This window comes from Sorex fumeus, unplaced genomic scaffold (genome assembly GCF_029834395.1).
Source record: "Sorex fumeus unplaced genomic scaffold, SorFum_2.1 ptg000122l, whole genome shotgun sequence".
In the NCBI taxonomy this organism is placed as follows: domain Eukaryota; kingdom Metazoa; phylum Chordata; class Mammalia; order Eulipotyphla; family Soricidae; genus Sorex; species Sorex fumeus.
In genome coordinates, this window is record NW_026606179.1 from 13099787 (window position 1) to 13119520 (window position 19734).

General features: G+C 55.1%; 1 protein-coding gene across 1 annotated transcript in view; it reads left to right on the forward strand.

The window, feature by feature from the left end:
* The first annotated feature begins 2175 nt into the window (after window positions 1-2175).
* Window positions 2176-19734, forward strand: part of ZC3H4 (zinc finger CCCH-type containing 4) — a 31600-nt gene continuing 14041 nt past the window's right edge. Inside the window, exons 1-5 of the mRNA XM_056135547.1 lie at window positions 2176-2345; window positions 2503-2671; window positions 16991-17210; window positions 17445-17555; window positions 18479-18701. Coding sequence (XP_055991522.1) covers window positions 2508-2671; window positions 16991-17210; window positions 17445-17555; window positions 18479-18701 — 718 coding nt within the window. The 5' untranslated portion in view covers window positions 2176-2345; window positions 2503-2507. The remainder of the gene's footprint in view (window positions 2346-2502; window positions 2672-16990; window positions 17211-17444; window positions 17556-18478; window positions 18702-19734) is intronic.

Below are 19734 nucleotides of genomic sequence, written 5' to 3' on the forward strand. Positions count from 1 at the left end.
CACCAGAAATGATTCCTGTGTGCAGAGCCAGGAACAAACTCTGATCACCTGGGTGTGACCCCCAAAACAAGGAAATGAACAAAAAGATAGATGCTTGTAGAGTTGCCAGCAGGTAGTCAACTTGACAATCAGTTTATAGGAATGAGTTTCCACAGTACCAGGAAATTTCATTGGAAAAGAGCCTTAAGGACCTGGAGTGATTGTACATCAGGTAGGGCGCTAAGCCTTGCACAAGGCTGACCTTGGCTGACCTTGGTTAGATTCCTGGCATCCCCTAGGGTCCCCCAAGCACCACCAGGACCGATTCCTAGGCACAGAGTCAGGAATTACCCCTGAGAATTGTCCATTGTGGCACCCCTCTTCCCTCCCCCAACAAAAACAAGGATTTTAAATATTTTATTATTTACTTCTCCCTGAAGGAGGCTCAAATTAGTCTTATGAAAAGCTCGGATCCAAGTCCAGGGTCAGGACACTTTTTCTCCTTTTATAGTATAATTAATAGATCACATGACCATCTGGCACTTCTCCCTCTCCTGTCAAGGATTTTTTTTGTCCCTCTCAGTTCCAAGAATCCAAGTGATCCTTGATTTGTCAGGGCCTGAAATGCTATTTCCTCTGCTTGGAATGTTCTCTTCCCCTTCACATCTCAGCTAAAAAAGACACCAGCTCCCCACCCAGGTTCTAGGAGCCCCAGTTTACTAACTTGGTTTCTTTCATCTGGAACACGATCGGTTTTTAAACTCCAGTAGGACAGAAGCTAAATTCCTACCGCCCATCACAGGACTGGTACAGGAGCTAATTTAAAGCACTGAACGGAGATCCTTAGATATAAGCTGGAACGAATCGTGCCAGAAGCTATGGACAGCCAACCCCGAGGGAAAAACCTTGCAGGTTGGGTATAACCCTGTCACCTTGAGCGGATTACTTAGAACACCGGATTGTCTGCTCGCAGTAAGTAGGAATATTTGCAGCTACGTTTAGGTTAGTACAGTTGCGACTGCAGTGGGACCGGATCAGGGGCTTCCTCGTGGAGCTGTCCGTCGGCCAGGGACCACGCTCCAGGTGCTTAAAACTATCCCAAAGCACTCCCATCTCCTTGCACCGCCGGAGGATGACGCCACCGGCCAGATGTCTAATGATGTCACCTCCGGGCCAGCAGGGCTGGCCTCGCCATGCTCGCCTCCTCCGGAAATGCACAAGGTTCCCTGCCTCCGGCTTTCGGTTCTATTTCCTCTTCGCAGCCCAAACTCCTTCCCTCCCCTGCTCGCATCTGACACTCTGGGTTCTTTCCGTCCTCTTTCTTTTGCAGTTAGCACTTTTGGGGCTCTGTCCTCCAGCTTCCGGGGCGAATTCCTCCCAGTCCACAGGGCTCTAAATTAATCTCTTTAGCTCCGCCCTTGTGCTCCTGCCACCAAAGTCCCTACTTTATCCTCGCCTGGCCTCTATCGACTATTTCCGCCTCCTGTCCTCCACCCCCCGACGCTGCCCTCGGCCCCTTCTGGACGGACGCCGGTGCCTTGTAGGTTTTCTTTTATTTATTTATTTATTTATTTATTTATTTATTTTCCCCCTAGACCCGAACGGCTTCGGCTATTTCCGGTCTCCCCCCCCCACTGCCCCCAGCGTCTCTAGCCCCGCCCACCGCCCCGCTTCGTTTCTTTCCGGCTCCCCCAGACCCCGCCCCGTCGGTCCGCTCGGCTCTCCTCGGCCTTTTCCGCCACGCCTCTCGGCCTCACCCGGGAGCTCGGTTCTTTCCGCCAAAGACCGAGCTCCGCGTCACGTGATGCACACCGCCCCGCCCCCCGTTCCCCCTCCCACCTCGGCCGGCCTCCCGCCTCGGCCCGGCAGGCTCGTCCGGCTCGGGCCGCCATTTTGTGTGAATTTCTGACTGCGGCGGGGGCCGGGCGAGCCGGGGGCACTTCGGGGCGGCCAGACCAGACTGTCGGGCCGACTCTGCGGCCCCGTTTTCCTCTTCCGAAAAAAATCCTCTTTTATTTATTTACTACCCCCTTTTCCATTTTGATTTAACCCCCGCCTCCCCTCCCCTCCTCGCTCGCGCTTCTCTTTCCCCTTCCCCCTCGCTTGCTCCACCGCGCGCGGCCCGCGCTAATCACACCCGACCAACCCACCAGTGTCCGTGCCCGCCCCCCCGGGTCTCCCGCCCGCACTCCCGCGGGGGTGTGTGTGTGTGCGTGTTGCGGGGTGCGTGTGCGGCCTCTGGGCCCCGATGAGGGCCCCGCGCCCGTGAGCGAGGGAGCCCCCCGGCCGGGGGCGGGCTGCGGAGAGCGCCAAGGCGGTGAGCGGCCGGCGGAGGCCGCGCCAGCGACGCGGAGGTCGGCGCAGAGGTGATCCGAACCCGAAAAAAGAGAAAAAAACTAGATCACATCTACCCGTGGCACCCCCGTCCCTCCGCGGGGGCCGTCGGAGCCCAAGTGTGCCCTGCCCGCCACGCCCAAGCAGTCCTTTTTCGTGCATTAACATCCCCTCCCCCCGCCCCCCAAGGAACTATGGAGGCCGCGCCCGGGACCCCCCCGCCGCCGCCATCAGAGTCGCCGCCGCCGCCATCGCCGCCGCCGCCGTCGACGCCTTCGCCTCCTCCTCCGCGTCCCCCCGACGGCTGCCCGGCCGCCCCGCACCTCCTCCACCACCGCCTCCCGCTCCCTGACGACAGGTCAGGCCCCCGGCCCGGCCGGGGCGGCGTCCCCGGGGGGAGGAGGAGGAGGAGGAGGAGGAAGGCGGCCGCCATGTTGGGCCGGGCCGCGGAGGAGGAGGAGGAGGAGGAGGAGGAAGGGCGGGGTCGGGGGGTGTCTCTCGCTCGCTCGCTCGCTCGCTCTTTCTCGCTTGCTTTCTCTCCCGGCCTCATGCGTGTCCCCCCCCTCGCGGCGCTCGCCCGCTCTCCCTCGCTCTCGCTCTGTCTTTTTTGGGCGCCATGCTGAGGGGAAGGTGAGGAGGCGCCCCCCGGACCCCCCGCGCCCGCCTGCCCGCCCTGGGGAGGGGGCGCCGGCGGGGCGGGGGGGGGAGGGCTGCGGAGGCCCGCGGGGGGACCCGGCTGCCCCCCGAGCGCCCGGAGCGGGGCCCGCCCCGGGCCCGGCCGCCCGTCGCCTGGCTTTGGGGAAGGGGATGGGGGAGGGGCGCCCGGACCCCCTTTTTACGGGGGTGGGGGGGCTAACGAAGCGCAGCCCGGCTCCTGGGGGTTCGGAGTCGGTGGTCTCCCAGCCCGCCCCCCCCCCCCCGGCGAGTATCCTTTCTCTTGGGGGGAGCCGCACCCCGCCCTGCCTAGAGAGGTCCCCGAGCTTGCTTAGGCAGGAAGAGGGGGTTCGCCCAGGCCTTTCTCCATCCTTCCAGTGGGGGGTCCCGGAGAGAGAGCTCTGGCACTCGTTTTTGGGGGGCGCGGGCGGTGTTTCTTAGCTATCCCTTAGTCACATTGGCGTGGGGGCATCTAGCCTCTGGTGCACGCCCCTTCCCCTTTTGGGGAGACCCCCCTTCCCCATGTGTTTACTTAAAGGAAAGGGGTCCTCTCGCCTTTCGTAAGTAGGTGATGCGATTATTTTTTTGGTGGGGGTGGGGTGGGCGGCTGAGACCTGGTGTCCCTGCTCTGGAAGGGAAAGTGGATTCCCCCCTTTTTCACGGGCGGGGTGGGGTTGCCTCCTGGCGGGTTAAAATGGGGCGCCATCCCTTCCGGGGGAGCGAATGAGTGCTGGGGTAAGGGGCAAAACGGAGTGCCCGCGGCCCCCGCCAGGGCTCTAGGAAAGTGCGAAGTGGGTCGTGTCCCCCCCCCAGCCTTGTAATAAAAGGGCCCAGCCCGGGTCCGGTGGAGGGTAAAGTTGGGGCCCCGTTTTCCCTGCTCTCGCAGGAAGAGGGTTTGGGGGTGATGCGGGTGGAGCGTTGGGGGGGCGAGGTGACCCTGGGAGCGGGTTGGAGGCGCAGCAGCAGTCCTGGGGGGGAGTGGGGGAGGGGAGGGGACCGGGACGCGCCAGACTGGTGACGGCTGCGACCTCGTTGGGGGGCGGCCCGACCACCCTCCCGCCCCTGCCAGGCTCCACTGCCCCTTCCCCCCCCTCCCCGCCCCTCCCTTTCTCCACAGACCCTCCTTTGCCTTTTTAAAGAAATGCCACCCATACTCAAAGACACAAGTGCCGCAGTTTGGTGAGCCTTTACAATATTTTTTTTTGTGTTTTTTTTTTTTGTTCTAATTAAATGTATCGTCCTGGGACCCGCAGCCCATCGCAGCCCGACTCCAGTTCCAGGAAATAAACAGATTAGCGAAGGTCTGTTCGCTCAGCCCACGTTGGGCTTCGGGGCCCCTCTTGGGGGTAGGTGCTTTACTCAAAGGTGCTTACACGCTTTATTCGACCTCTGAGGAGTTCTCTTATGTCAGAAGTGTATGTCTTACAATGGGTTGGGATGGTAAGTAGCCTCTTTTATTGAGTAATTCAATTATCTCCCTCTTCTTGTCCCCTTCCTGCCTGCCTGCCTCTCGCCTGTAGACCAAAGTGATGCTTGAGAGAGTGACTTTGAGAATGTTCAGATCAGGATTCTAAAACCCTGTTAAGCCCTTTTAGACTTTGCACATCCTGTTGATGTTTAAAAAAATTTGTTTAATTGAACGTACACAGTTTTCTCAAAGGAAAAAAAAGTATTACTGTAACATGACAAAAACCTCCTTAAATGACCCGTGTTTTCAAGCCCTTGGTATCCCTCTCCCCATGGCAAACCGATTGCTTTGTCTCGAAGAAAGTGGATACTTCAATTTCATTTGTAGCAGACAAGGTTACTAAAACTTGGTTTCTGATACTTGCATTCAAGTTAGTGCTCCTTTCTCTTACCTTCATCCTCCCCTTCCCCCCCCCCCAAAAAAAGGAGAAAGAAAAAATTGTGGTTCAAGTAGATCCAATTTTCTCATTTTACTTCAATGTCTCTTATGGTGATGGACGTTTAAATTAAGCAAGTCATTTGTAAAGTACTGTCGAAGCACCAAATCTGTAAACTGTGTCAAGCCGCATTCTCCTCTGCCTGTCTCCACTGCTCCTTTGTTCGAAAGCACATGCCTGACCGTGAAAAGTTGATGCAAACGTGTTACACGCCCAGTCATGGTGGAAAGGAGCGAACACTATCTCCAGCCCCCAGTACGCCCCCCTTCCCTCTCACCCCTGTCCAACACGTAACAAGGAAAAAACAGCCACAGAAATGACTTGCAGAACCAAACACCACTTCTGATGTGTTTTACAAGCATAAGTTCTTCCGTTAAAAAGACAAAACACGCTAAGGTCCATCTTGCCTATTGTCCACCTTTATTAGCGCCAACTTTTAACACCCAGCAAACTTTCCACTCCCAAAGATGCTGCTTCTCTTTTTCCATCCTTCCAAGGAAAAACAGTTCACTTACACAGAGGGGAAGAAACGCAAACTGCCATTCTGTTGGGGCCACCTGTTTTGTTCTTCCTTTTAGTATGGACACCCCTTAACTGCCTGAAAGAGGTGACAGGTTTGTGGGAGGAAAAAAACGTCCACTGTACAGTTCTTGCAAAAAAATGTCTGAAGCACAAACTATGAACACATTGTCCAGTATGCAGGGTCAGCCAAAATATGAATTGCATTTATTTCCCATCCTTTGAAATTCCTCCCCCGGGAGCCAAGAGCAGAGACTGAATGCTAACAGTTGGACCTTCCAAATTTTAAGGACTACTGAGTTCTAGAAGAATGCTGTTAAGTGGACTGTTAAGATAAAATGTTAAGGAAATGGAATTTCTTTTGTAGAGGGAATTCTAGCAGTTGTTCCTTGAATTGGAAAATTTCCCCCCAAACATTTAAAAAGTTCTTGGGGGCGAACCAAAGCAATGGTTGATAGTGTTTTTTTTTTTTATCCCCTTCTCAAAGGCATTTCAACCATCATATTCAAGAAGTCCCAGTAATTATGTGAGACTATCTTTTGGTAGCCTTTGTTTTTGAAATGTCACAGTACTGCCTTTCTCCCCAAAAGAAACTGATGTACCAGTCTTAGTTAAAATTCAAATTAATGGATGTTGCAAAAAAAATGAAAAAAGGGTGTCACTTAGAATCCCTGATTTAACTGTAACTCTTAAACACTTAAATTCTTTACCATATTAATTTTTTCTGGGGAGTGGTCTATTCTGAAAGCAAATTCTCCCTGTAGGATCCAAGTCCATTGTGCCAGGAAATTGGAAAATTCTGATCCTAGACCCCTGTATTCCTGATCCCCTTCGAATGGGCTCTTAAAAAATATCACTGTCACTGTCCCCGTCGTTCATCGATTTGCTCCAGCGGGCCCAGTAATATTTATATATATTTATATATACACCTCCTTTCTTTCCCCAGGCTTTCTAACTTGTGTCCTCTTCTTCCAAAAGGGTAGGGTTTTCATTTGCTCTGAAGGTTTAGCATCTTCTTTCTGGATGAGCTGGGAGAGCTAGCTGTTGGAGAATGTTCTAGAGCTTCTGAACCAGCAAGGCCTGCTGCCTGGGACAGGTGCTTTGCACCTGTGGAAAAGAAGGCTTTTCCAGCTGTTGACCACCTGGCAAGTTAGTTGTCTTCAGTTGATTGACTTGGAATTTGTGTGTCAGGTGGTGGCTGGGAGACCATTTCCTATTGAGCTGGTTTAGTGTTCTGTCTACCTCCCTTTCCTTCTCCCAGATCTTTTTTCTGACAGGAGAGGTGACTGCCTCAGGGTTGCCTTATTGTCATTTCTGCTGGTTTTGTTGTTGCTGCTGCTGCTGCTATCAGACTTAAGCTCCAGCTCCAATTACAGTTCGAGACCTGCTCTTGGTTTCAGTCTCCTGGTTCTGGGACTGGTTCTGGGATATGGCTATTTGAAGAAAAAGCATTTCTAGCAAATAGTAAAGTGAAATGTTCCTTTTGAAAGGAGGCAGGCTTTGGTCTACCTCTCCTGACACAATAGGTGGGAAAGGATGGTTTGAGGATTCCTGGTTGTCAGTTATTATTGAATCAGCTGAACCCGAGGCCCTGCAGACACCGTCTGTCTGCTCCATGGCTGGGGGAATGGTGTCAGGATAAATGGTCACAGGACGTTTTCCCAATTAAAACCCAAAGAGTGGGAAAGCTGCCTGTTTGCAAGGAGCCAGATACCATTCATTTGAGAAAGGTCAGACAGATTGCGGGGAGCCTGAACTGCCCAGAGAATTGGTCTGTCTCTTTTGGTACTTGGTGATGGTGCCTGCTGGAAAGCCCTCGACCAGCTTCCACTGTGGCTTCAGCAGGAAGCCCTGGGCTGCTGGATGCCAAAAACGAAACTGTGATGGTGCCTTGCTCTTGGAATGTTTTGTTCCCGCCCCCCCACTCCCAACACCACCTCTAGCAGAACACAGGATATTTTCGAAGTATTGTTTGTTTCTCTTGGCCGAAATGTCCTGAATGGGGGATTTGTCTTGTTTTGGTCACTTTGCGTCTGTGTCAGCTGGTGACTCAGCTCTGCTAGGCCAGCAGCAAGCGCTGTTGAACATTGGACCTGGGACAGGAGATGAAGGCTTTGAGGGCTGACCAGCCTGCTTGGGGTGGGCTCTGCTGCCTTGTGTGCTGGGGAAAGCCAGCTCCCAGGCTCCGAGGGGTGCCTGCAGAAAGCTTGGCAGTCAGGGGGTCTTGTTTTTCTCTCTTATGTGACCATTGTGAGGATCTTGTTTTTTTTCTCTCCACTGACTCTGCTAGAGAAAAATTTGAGCTAGAACCTGCAGTCTGCCGGACAGACAGAAGCAGGAACTTCTGGGGTTCCTGCCGGAAGTCAGAAACTTCCTTTCGTCTGTGTCAGCACCAGGCGCCCCCCCCTTCCCAGGCTTGTGAGGACAGGAAGCCATTTTAGGGCCATGGTTCTTGTTTGCTCAGAGCTCTGATTAGAGAAGCTAGCACAGGCATGCCAGTGGCCTCCCGTCCTGTCCCGGCTGCCTTTTGCAATTAGGATGACTCAGTGCTTCAGTCCTGCTAGGCCTCTTGAGAATTGGGACAAAGCAGAGTCCTTCATTGCCTGCTGACTAGTTCTGCCACCCCTCCCTCCCTGGGAGCAGGTCCTTTAACCCGAGAGTAAAGGTCCCAGCTGCCTGCCTGCCTGCCGGCCGCACCTAGCCCTCTGGGAATTTGGCTGAGTCAGTTTGGGTTTTGTTCTTCCAGTAGCCTGGCTGTCCCTTGCTTTGGTTGGAGCAGGGAAGTTTTCTGAGCGTGAGGAACCTCTCTCCCCGCAGCATTTTATTTAGAGAGCGGAGCAGGGACTGGCACTGCCTGTACCAGGGCTCAGATGGCCTTTGTGGGTCTGACTGCTGCCCGCTGGTCACAAAATCGGTCCTTCTTGGTGAACCAAAGGGCCGGAGCGGGGGCTGGGCTGTGGCCTGGTGGTGAGCACTTGTGCGCATGAGGCTCTGGGGAAAGAAAGAATTGTGAGGTCTGGCCAAGTGGGCAGGTGACAGGCAGAGCCAGCCCGAAAACCCGGGCTCAACAGCTTGCTGAGCGCCTGGTTCTTGGGCTCAGAAATCATAAACCTCAGAACCATTAGGTCCCCCGAGCCCCCTGGCAGGCTGCAGAACTGTAGCTGCTCCCTGGGGGAGGGGCAGGGGACCCATTGAGTTAGCTGCGGACCCCACTCAGTGTCCTGGTCTTCCCAAAGGTGGGACAGTGCCCTTGGGCCTTGTCACTTGAAGATCAGAGATGACCTGTTAGGGACCTGTGTATTCTGTGCTTACGTGTATTTGCAATACCTCAGGCACAGCACTGAGAAAGGGTCAGTGAAGTCACTTGTCCAGGTCACAGCTCCAGACTGCTGAAAGCTCCAGTCCCAGTGGCAATAGGCCTCGTGGAACTGGTGGGGTTTCCAGGCTGCAGTGGGCAGCCCTGAGTGGGCTGTGAAGCCACTTAGTGATTTGTCTTTTAGGAAAAGATGCAGAAGCCAGGACGGAGAACAAGGATTTAGTGTGCGGGGTTGGGCTCGCAAGAGTGCCCCAAGGCTCAGCCTGTAGAGGCTCTATCATCCCTGTGTTCCATGTGACCTTTCACGATGCTGTTGCTTGAAGGAATGGATTTCCAGTGACTGGAGGAACCAGGGACTTCCCAAGGCTCCATGTGGAAGTGGGTCAAAGCCTCCGCATCCTCGCTCTGGCCTTGCCCCTGGCACTTAGTGTCACTTGGCTAAATTTCCGTTGCAGGTGGCTTGGATTAGTGCCCTCCTCATTTTCCTAACAGACACCAGGGCTTGGGTTTCCTCAGGATGCCAGGCCCTGCCAGTGCTCGGGCACCAGAGCAGTCCCCATTACAGGGCAGCCTCTGGGTTGTGAGGTGGGCACAGTCATGGATCCCACATCCTGGGAGGGGCTGACTGGTAGCCGCTCAGTCATGCATGGGCTCTTGCTGCTCATCCAGGAAGCTGTGATAGACACCAGGTGGACATTAGTCAGTGGTGACCCCCCACAGGGACCCCGTCAGGGTTTTTTGTACCAGGTTGAGGAAAACTGATGTCTGCTGGGGTGAAGTGGGCAAGGATGCTGTGGTCAGTGGAGGCTAGTACTGGGCTGGTGGAATGTTGGGGCGACTGCCAGCCTCTGCTCGGCTCTCCAGTAACCCATGGTTGGCTGGAAATCAGCAAGTAGCTGTGTATAGATCACTGCAGTTGTTGAGAAACTGTTGGGTTTTTTTGTTTGTTTCTTTTGTTTTGTTTTTTTGGGTCAGTGCTCAGGTGCAAATACTCCAGGTTGCTTCTGGCTCTGTGCTTCAGGGATCACTCCTGCTGGGCTCAAGGGACCCTGTGGGGTGCTGGGGATCAAACCCAGGCTGGCTGCGAGTAAGACAAATGCCTAGCCCACTATACTATCACTCTCACCCCTTAATTGGTGTATTATTAACAAGAATATTTGCTTAGTTTGGTTTTGGTTTTGGGGCCGCACCTGGTGATGCTCAGTAGTTACTCCTGGCTGGCTCTACATTCAGAAATCAGACAAGTGCTCTGCCCACTGTACTATTCTTTACCAGGATTAGCGAGAAAATTTAAGAGTCCTACTAGTTTCTTTATCTCTCTGTTTCTGGGTCACACCAATGGTGCTCAGTGCTCGAGGGGTCAATCTGGAGGTGCTCAGTGCTCGAGGGGTCAATCTGGAGGTGCTCAGAGGTTATATGTGTAGGCTGGGGATCAAAACCAGTCAGTAGCATGTCAAGTAAGCCATTACCACCTGCCATCCCATCTCTCTAGTTCAGTCTCTTTGTTTTTTATCTTTTTTATTTTGGGGGGCCACAGCCAGTGGTGTTCAGGGCTTACTCTCAGCTCTAGATTCAAGGATCACTCCTGGCAGGGCTCAGAGGATCATATGGGGTTCTGGGGAATCACATCCAGGTTGACCCCTTGCAAGGCAAATGGTCTGCCTTCTGTGCTATCACTCTGCCCTTCCCAGACTCTTAAGAGGAGGTGATTAGGGCTGGGAAGACAGCTGAAAGAGTTGGAGCCCTGGATTCCATCCCTGGCTACCCAGCACCCCCAAGTGCCCCCCAAAATGGAAAGGATTATTTGTCTTGGTTGAACGTACATTGTGTGAGGCCAAATTGATTCCTTCAGAGGAAATCAAGAACACGGAGTCTTACAAGTCTTTACAAGGTGTGCAATTAGATTTTCTTTTCTTTCCTGGAGTAGGAGAAACTGGCTATCCTTGGGTGAGAGTCGCTCTTCGCCACCTGGGATGAGGCAGCTGCTGGCCGGATGCAGGTTCAGGGCAGATAAATGGGAGGAACCCCATTTATCACGAACATCAGTTTGCAGATCCAGTGGGAGGGGGTATAACTAGCTCCTCAGGAAGAGGAGGTGGCATCTGTATCTTGTCCAGGGCCCTGGGGGGTCAGGTGACTGGCTTGTTTGAAGCTGCCTACAAAGGCTGTGTGTGGGCATTAGGGGCCTTTTCTGCACTTGGAGTCTCCTTGCTTGCTCTTCACCTTAGCTAGGATTCTTTCTCCTAAACTCTGTCTCTGGTCACATTTTGAATGCCTCTGCCGTTGTTTGATTACTGGAGGACTATACTGGCTTTGTGTCTTTGCCTGTGGAAACTCTTGACTATTTTTCTGGGCCAGGTTAAGTACTCGTTTTAATGATCTCGGTGAATTATCTGGAGAATTTCACCCAGCTTGAGACTCTGCCGCTGCCTCCGTGCTGGGGCTGAAACCAGGGCAGAGTATTCAGGGAACTTGCCTGCTGTCTTGATACCTCACTTAGTCATATCTTGGAACAGTGTTTCATGTCTTCTTAAGACTTAATGTGTTCCTTCCCTTGCTCAGTGAGACGTTTCAGGGCGGCGGTTGTTTTGCCCGTTGGCCTATTGAGTAAATTATTCTTTAGATAATTTCTTAGGGTGTGTGTCTTTGCCAGTGTGCGCAGTGATGGCGCGCTGGCCAGCGGCCAGATCTCGGGTTTCAGCCCTGCGGTTTCCTGCTTTGGGGGAATTCCTCCAGTCCCCAGCCTCGGTTTGCTTGTGTGCCAAATGGAGGTGCTGGTAGATCCCTGCACTGCAGGATGGGGGTGTTGCAGTGAGCTGAGGAGGCGGAAGCGCTCAGCAGGGCGTTGCCAGGTGGGAGATATTAGGAATGAAGATTTCTTGCTGCTCTTGGGCCTCTGAGATGCCTTCGATTCCCCTGCAGAGGTCAGGCCTGGTGAGGGTGGTGTGCAGGGCCCACCCCTCTGTACCTCACCGTTGGGAAACCACCTCCTCACCTTCTCGTCCCTCAGGTTGAAGCTGGGCAAGGGCGTGGGTCTGGGCTCTGACATCCAGCCTCGCAGGGCAGGGGGATGTGGCCCTGAAGTTGTGTTTGCTTGAGACTCAGGCTCCACTGGGGTCACGTTCCTGGCAGCAGTACTCGCAGGGTCACTTCCTTCAGTGTCAGGGGCTCACAGATTGCAGTCAGGCCAGAACCACACCGGGCACCTCTGCCCGGCACTGGGAATCAGATGTGAGGTCACACTCGCTAGCAGGTGCTTGAGCCACGGAGCCACCTCCTGGCCTGGCAGGTTCACTTCTCGGTAGGGGGTCGGAGTGGCTTTGGTCCCCTCCTGGCGGGGCTTCTGGGACCGTGTGTGGTACCAGGCACTGGGCTAGGGGCAACAGAGTTCGTGCAAGGACTCTGTGCTCCCTCCCATCTGGAAGGTCACTTCTTAGACCTTGACTCTGTCCTGCCTTCTCAGCAGGTGGCACACAGGGTGTCTCCTTTCCCTTTTTTTTTTTTTTTTTGAGGGGGTATGGGGAAGGTTTGGCTACACCCGGTGATGCTTGGGAGGAACAAGCAGATACTAGGGATTGAACCTGGGGTTCCTGAGTGCAGAGTTTGCATCCCAGCCCTTCAGACTATTGGACCATCTCCCTGTTCCCTCCACTCTTATTGAAGCAAACCCCAGCCATTAGCTCATTTCATTCAGTAGGAAGGAACCCCTCCAGCTTAGGAGTTCTTGTAAAAAGCATCACCTCAGTGGCCTGTTGGGCCTGACAAGATTACCAGTTCCTCCATATCTCAGGCAGCTCCGATCTCTCCCATCTTCCCGCGGCCAACGTCTGACAGGTTTGGATCTGGGTCTGATCTCTGGCACAGAGAGGACTGAGGGGCGCTGGGCGTCTGGCTTTGCTTCTTGCGTGACTGGTTGGTGCTGTCTCCTTGGCTGGGGGCCAGGGTGGGCACGTGGCCATAGTGATGGTGATGTCACAGAGCCTGGCTGTGAGCAGCCCTGAGAATGTTGAGGGCCAGGGTGACCCGGGGCGCATCTGCTCGTGCTCTCTGGTCAATGAACCATGGTAGTATGGACACTGAAAAGCATGTGCAAGGCCCAAGGGGTTATTTCAAGAACTTCCTGCCTCTGAAAATCCCTCAGTGAGGGCCACCCCACCCCTGGGACTGTGGCAGCTACGTCCTAAATTGAGGGACGGTCTTGGGGGGGCCTCTTCAAGTGGAGCCCGAGCCGCGAAAAGCAGGACTCAAGGCTGTGGTGCCTGGTGCCCGGCCAGCCCACAGGGCTGGCACTGGGGAGCCTGGACACCTGCGTTTAGGCGGGTGGTTAAACATTTGAAGAGGCGGAGCCACCTTGTAATTTTTATAATTTTGTCCCTAGTTAATGGGTCATTCAGAGCCTACCCAGGCCATTTGTTGAAAGTTTGGGCAGTTAATGATCCTAACCCCGACCTTCACATTAACCTAAACGCCTCTTGTCAAGGGCACTCATGGTCTTCAGGTAACAGCCACTGTGCCCAGGAGATTGCATCTTTGTTATTGTTTTCTGCCTTTCTTTTCTCTCTTTCTCTCTCTCCTCTCCTCTCCTTCCATTCCCCCTCCCTCTTCATTTCCCTTTCCCTCTCTCTAGGGTGTGTCTCCATCTCAGCCAGGTAGAGCCCCAAACCCTGGCCGTGGGGACCTTCCCCTGAAGGCGTGTCTAAAGGATTCTGGACTTGCCATGTCTCATTTGTGTCCAGACTGTCCGCTCTCCTGACATGGTTCCCTGGCTTCCGGTGCCGCCAAGAGTCAGCTAAGGAAGGGGCGATGTTGATCGCTTGTTCCATTTGACAGCAGGCTTTGTGGGGAGAGGACGGTGACCTCTCAGGTCCAGAGACGTGCATGTAGCAGTGCTCCTCCAGTCCCGAGGGGCATTTGCTGTGGCTCTCTGAGCAAACACTGCCTAGTGAATATTCTAGCGGGCATGCTCTGTGTGTGACGTAAGGGTTTTATTTATTTGAAAGAATTTTTGGTTGGTTTGTTTTGGTTTTGGGTCACACCCGGTAGTGCTCAGGGCTTACTCCTGGCTCTGCACGCTAGGGTATCACTCCTGGCTGGTGTGGGGAACCCTGTGGGGTGCTGGGGATCGAACCTGGGTCAGCCATGTTCAAGGCATGTGCCCTCCCTGCTGTACTCTCGGGCCCTGGGTTAGCTTCTTTTAGCTGGTATTTGGTACTTGTGCTTGCTCCTGCATCTGTCAGTTCCTTGATTTCTTGCCTCCCCCCCTGCTGTCCCGAGGTAGGGGCCATGGTTACCCTGTTCCGTGGATGGGAAAACCAAGACCAGATTCCTTCCACCAAGAGCAGAGGTTAGGGAAGAGGGAGAGTTCTGCTGAACACAGTCTCATACTCCAAGTGGCAGAGGATAAGGCCCCTTATTCTAAAACATGAGATTTCTTGCTTTTTTCTTCTGTTTAGTTTTTGTTTGTTTGTTTGTTACACCCAGTGTACTTTGGAGTCATGCCTGGTGGTGCTCAGGGGACCCCATGCTGTGCCAGGCATTGCACCAGGGTCAGCTGCATGCAAGGCCCTACCCACTATACTGTTTCTCTGACCTGAAACTGGAGATTCCTTTCCCTGGGACATTTCTTGGCCCAGTCCAAGTGATGGATCCCCTGGTCTAGTGTGTACCCTGTGGCATTGGTCCAGGAGGCAGACTTTAGAGGAGGCATCTAGCCCAGCCAGTAGGAAGGAGCCCCCAGTTCTGCCCGTGGAGGCCTCTGTGCCGGATAACTGTCCCTGGGCGGGGTGGGGGGGGATGTTGTGGTGTGTATGATTCTGAGCATAGATCTCCACTGCTCCTGCAGAGCCCACTGGCTTCTGCCCTTGTCTCAAGAGGGTTTGGTCAGGGGAGATAGAAACGGTTACTTTTCTTGGTGGGTGGGGTGACACTCTTAATCGTGCCAGCAGCCTGTGGTGCACAGTGACTACGGCTCAGTGGAGCTGCCTTGATGTTGCCTGGCCCGGCCCTCAGGGCCCTTGCCCACCCCCAGCTGCTGCCAGAAATCATACAGCCAGGCTGGAGGAAGGGGGCTCAGTATGGGGAAACAAAGTTGCCAGTCTTCTGTCTCCTGTGATAAGCTGTGGGTTTCCCACCTGGAGCTGTTAGCCTCCTCCCTAGCCGGCGTCCCTCTCCCGTCCCACCTCTGGAGCTCAGGTGAGGGCAGTGGTTTTGGAGTGTCCTGGACCCTCTGGAGCCTTTGGATGGCAAGGCCAAGAAGTAGAGGAGCTGATGCCAGGGGGCCCCTGTGAGCCGAGCACTGAAGGCATGTCAGGATGTGGCCAGCTGGCACAGCTGCCCTGGCCAAGCCCCAGAGCTCCCCAGGGATGGCGCTGCTGGGAATTTGTAGTCTTTCTCCAGACGCTTGGTGGCAGGCAGCCCCGAGGCACCTGTGGCCCGTCTGCAGGCAGGAACCTAGTTCATCTCTAGCTTTTCCCTGCATTCGCTCTCCTTAAATGCCTAGTGTCTAAAGGGTCAGTGCTGGTGGGGCTCTGCTCAGGCAGGCTTATCCGGGTTCCAGAAGGGAACCCCAACCTCCTCACACCCCCTCCTCTTTGCTCCATGGTGCCTGTGACCTGGCCTCCTCCTTCCCCCCAATCTGGGGTCGCTCTGGCAGCGTGGCTCGGCGTATGCCCACCTGGGACCTCTTTCTGCATCTCTCCAGGTCATGGGATGCCGGCCTCCTTGAGACACAGCTGCTTCGGAGCCGGCCACACCAGTTTCCCCAGTTGGGTGAGCGCTGTATGCGCTTCTCTGCCACCCCAGAGGCTGCCTCACATGTCGGGAATGCCTCTTTCTTCCCACTTGACTTCCTGGCGAGCCAGCCCAGGCTAGCCCACTGGCTTACCCAGACCCCTATGCCATGTGGGCACCAGCTGCCTCTCTGCATTGTTTCCTCCTAAACACCAGAGTCCTGTGTCCTGCATTGTGTGCCGTCTGTGACCTCTTCGGGGACAGCTGTGGGGACAGGCCCCTTGGTCCCTGACCCGGTTGAATGGGAAATGAGGGTTCGCAGAAAGGGCCCTCTTGAAAGCCTTCTTGACGTGGTGGCCCAGCCCTAGGGCAGACAGTGGGAGTGAGGGAGTTACAGGCATGCTTGGGGCAGGAGCCAGCCCGAGTGAGCATCCCCCAGTCTGGCAGCCCAGAACCCCTGAGCCTGGAGTCTTGGGCCCTGGGATCTCCACCTGCTCTTGTGGCCTCTTCCTCTCCTGAGCCCCTTTCTGCTGGCTTCCCAGTCACTGCAGGGAGGAACTCTTTGAGCCTTGAAAAGTATTTACATTGTTTTGCTGCTTTTTCTTATTTTTTAATTTTTGGTCTGTACGCAGCTGTGCCCAGGGCTCAGGGGCCACCTGTGGTGCTAGACCTTGAATCCAGCTACACAAGGCCAGCACCTTCCCCCTATCGTTGCTGCGGCTCCTCATTTTCTGCCTGAAACCAGCTCGTGCACCTGTGAGGACTGTGTCTCTGGGTTTGGCTCACTGGCTGGATTCTTTTGCCAGTGTCTTCCTCCCTGACCTCACGCCCCTCCCCTCCCCTCCAGGTTCCTGGTGCCACTATGCTCCTGTGGGCAGCAATGTTCCCTCTCTGGGGACTGGGGGGCCTGAGGGATCTCTTTAGTCAGGAAGTATGGAGGGTGGTGGCCGGATGGCATGTGGAGGTGAGGTCACTTAGCAGGGCAGCAAGGGCCAACACAGATGAGGGCCATGTAGACCCTTTCTCCACACGGCCCTCCTGTTTCCGGCCCAGAGCTCGGGGGTTCACAGGTGGGCTGGACCCTGCGCCATTCAGGGGTCTGAGCACGGAGAGTCTGTGCATGGCATTCTGTGGAGGGTGCCCCACACCCCCACAGGACACATCTGTCCTGCACATCTGCCCTCGCGGTGCAGAAGACCCCTCCCCACGGCTGGGGCCTCATGCCCTTTGGGGGACGGGTACTTATATGAGTGTCACTGAAGTACTGAGCACAGTACCCGGGCAGGCTTCTGCCCGGGTAACCACCCTTACTGCGGCATGAGGCACATGGGACACTTATCTCTAGCTCAGAGCCTGGGAGCTCCAGGGAATGCTGGCCAGGGGCTGGTCCTGCACTTGCCTGGGAAAGCAAACAGACCCCAGGGGTGCTGGGGAGGGGACAGGAGCAGCGGCTCCCCACCTTCCCCCAGCCCCTGTCAAGGTTGTGCGCGGGCTCCACTCCCAGCTTGCGGATATCTCGAGGGCCAGGGTCATGTGGGCTTTGGGTTGTTCACAGGGAAGATGGTGAGTTGGAAGAAGGCGAGCTGGAGGATGACGGGGCCGAGGAGACGCAGGACACCTCCGGAGGCCCCGAGAGGAGCCGGAAGGAAAAGGGGGAGAAGCACCACAGCGACTCGGAGGAGGAGAAGTCTCACCGGAGACTGAAGCGCAAGCGGAAGAAAGAGCGGGAGAAGGAGAAGCGGCGCTCGAAGAAGAGGAGGAAATCCAAACACAAAGTAGGTCCCCAGGAATGCGGAAGGCGCCCCCACCCCCACCAGTGGGCACTTGTCACGGTGTGGGCTTCCTCTGCCCAGGGAGAGGATTATCTCAGACTCCGGAGCTCACGCTCCATTGCCACCACGTGGTCCTAGGTGGGAAGGTTAGCACAGAGCCCTCCTGGCGCATTCCAGCACGGTCTGCCCCATCTGGGGTCCCCTGTAGCATGCTCACAGCTCCCCCATCACCCCCAGCGCCACGCCTCCTCCAGCGATGACTTCTCCGACTTCTCGGACGACTCGGATTTCAGCCCCAGTGAGAAGGGACACCGCAAATACAGAGAGTACAGCCCCCCATACACATCGGTGAGTGACCTGCGTCCCCAATGAAGGCTGGGTCCTGGCACAGGAAACTGACGCTAGAGACTCTCCTGTAGAGTGAGCTGCTCTGAGCAGATGCCTTCCAGTCCTTGGCAGGACTCCAGATGTTCATTCCCCCCTGTGAATAAGTGACCTTCCAGGAACACCTGACGAGAGGGAAAGGATGCAGGTTATCTGAAATGTCATTGCATCTGAGGTTAAATATGTATCCAGGGAGATCACAGAACTAGGGCATAAACTATGCTTGTGTACTTTCCCCGCCAGCAAACCCCATAAGGAACCAAATAGCGCATTTTTTCCAGTGGTTTTTTTTTTTTCTTTTCTTTTTTTGGGTCACACCTGGCGATGCACAAGGGTTACTCCTGCCTCTGCACTCAGGAATTACTCCTGGCGGTGCTCAGGGGATATATGGGATTTTGGGAATCGAACCCAGGTCGGCAGTGTGCAAGGCAAATGCCCTACCTGCTGTACTATTACTCCAGCCCCGTTTTTTCTAGTTTTGATAAGACCTCCTTATCCAGGGCCTGGAGAGATAGCACAGTGGCCAGGGCAGTGGCCTTGCAAGTGGCCAGCCCAGGTTGTACTAAGGCCAGCGCCCTAACTGTTGCCGAGTAAGACCATTGACTTGCAAGACCCCAGGAAGAGATTAATGGAGGAGCAGCTGGCCACTCCATCCGGGAGCTACCCTCATCTCCTCCGCCCACACGTCAGGGCTCATGCAGGCCATTGCTCACATTTTCTTTTGAAAAGGGGCGCTTTCTGTGGAAGCTTCCTCTGGGCAAATGGCCTATGCCTTGCTGGCATGGGGCCTGGTCCCCCGAGTCAACCCACAGGGCCTGCAGGAGCTCTGGGGAGCTTGGGGACCAGGTGCCTAGGTTCTGTGCTGGCTCACTTCCTTTCCTGCTCAGTCCCACCAGCAATACCCACCGTCTCACACCACCCCCCTGCCCAAGAAGGCCTACTCCAAGATGGACAGCAAGAGCTACGGCATGTATGAGGACTACGAGAATGAGCAGTACGGCGAGTACGAGGGCGAGGAAGAGGAAGACCTGGGCAAGGATGACTATGATGACTTCACCAAAGAGCTCAACCAGTACCGGCGCTCCAAGGAGGGCAGCAGCCGGGGCCGAGGTGACCGCTGGGTCCTCCCTGGGGCGACTGGGAGGCAGGGTTGCTTGACAGATTGATGAAGATCAGGGAGTGGTTGCCCCCGACCCTCAGCAGCCTCTCTTCCCGAACCTGATCATGAAACACGGTCCCGCTGAGCCGAAGGGTATGGGGGAGCCCAGCATCCCCAGCCTTGGTGAGCCTCTTCGGACCTTTTCCTGCCAAAGACTACCTGGACCCTGACAGCTTCCAGAACCTCCCAGATGCGCAGTTTACTTAGGCAGAGGCCCCACTTGTTCTGAGTAGCCAATTATTTATTTAACATTCCCTTTTTATTATTTGTTTGTTTGTGAGCCATGCCCAGGGATGCTCAGGGCTTCCTCCTGGCTCTGCATTCAGGAATCACTCTTAGCAGGCTTGGGGGCCATATGGGATGCCAGGGATCGAACCTGGTCAGCTACGTAGAAGGCAAGCGCTCTCCCTGCTGCACTATGGCTTCAACCCTGTGTTGTTCTGGGGGGGCATACTGCTGCTGGAGGCGACTCCTGGCCCTGTGCTCGGGGATCTCCATGTGGTGCAGGGCCAGGGACCTAGCCTGGGCCTCCTGCTCTGTCAGTGGCCCTCAGATCACTGCTTGTTTGTACTTTCTGAGGACAAGGGGACCATACACACTGCCAGGGTTGGACCATCGTAGTCTGGTCCCCTCCTGGCCCTGTCCCCTCTGGTTGCTCTGCAGAAGTGTGTAGGCCAGCACCATCAGGAGAAATACATTGTGGGCTGCGTGGACGCTGGTGTTTCCCAAGTGAACGGAGCAGTGATTAGCATTTTATCCCAACCTGCAGTTAAGAGTTCACTCAGAATCCCCTTTCTGTCCACTCCCACCCATCACTCAGCCTTGCAGGGGCCCCAGCAGAGGGCAGCTGCTCTCAGCATGCAGTGAGGGGTGCAGGCTTGTGTCCTGGCTACTTTCTCACTCCCATCCCAAGGACTTGGGGGACTAATAGGGTGCCCAGAGCGGCAGGGAAGACTTCCTGGAGGAGGTCAGCAGGGCTGACCC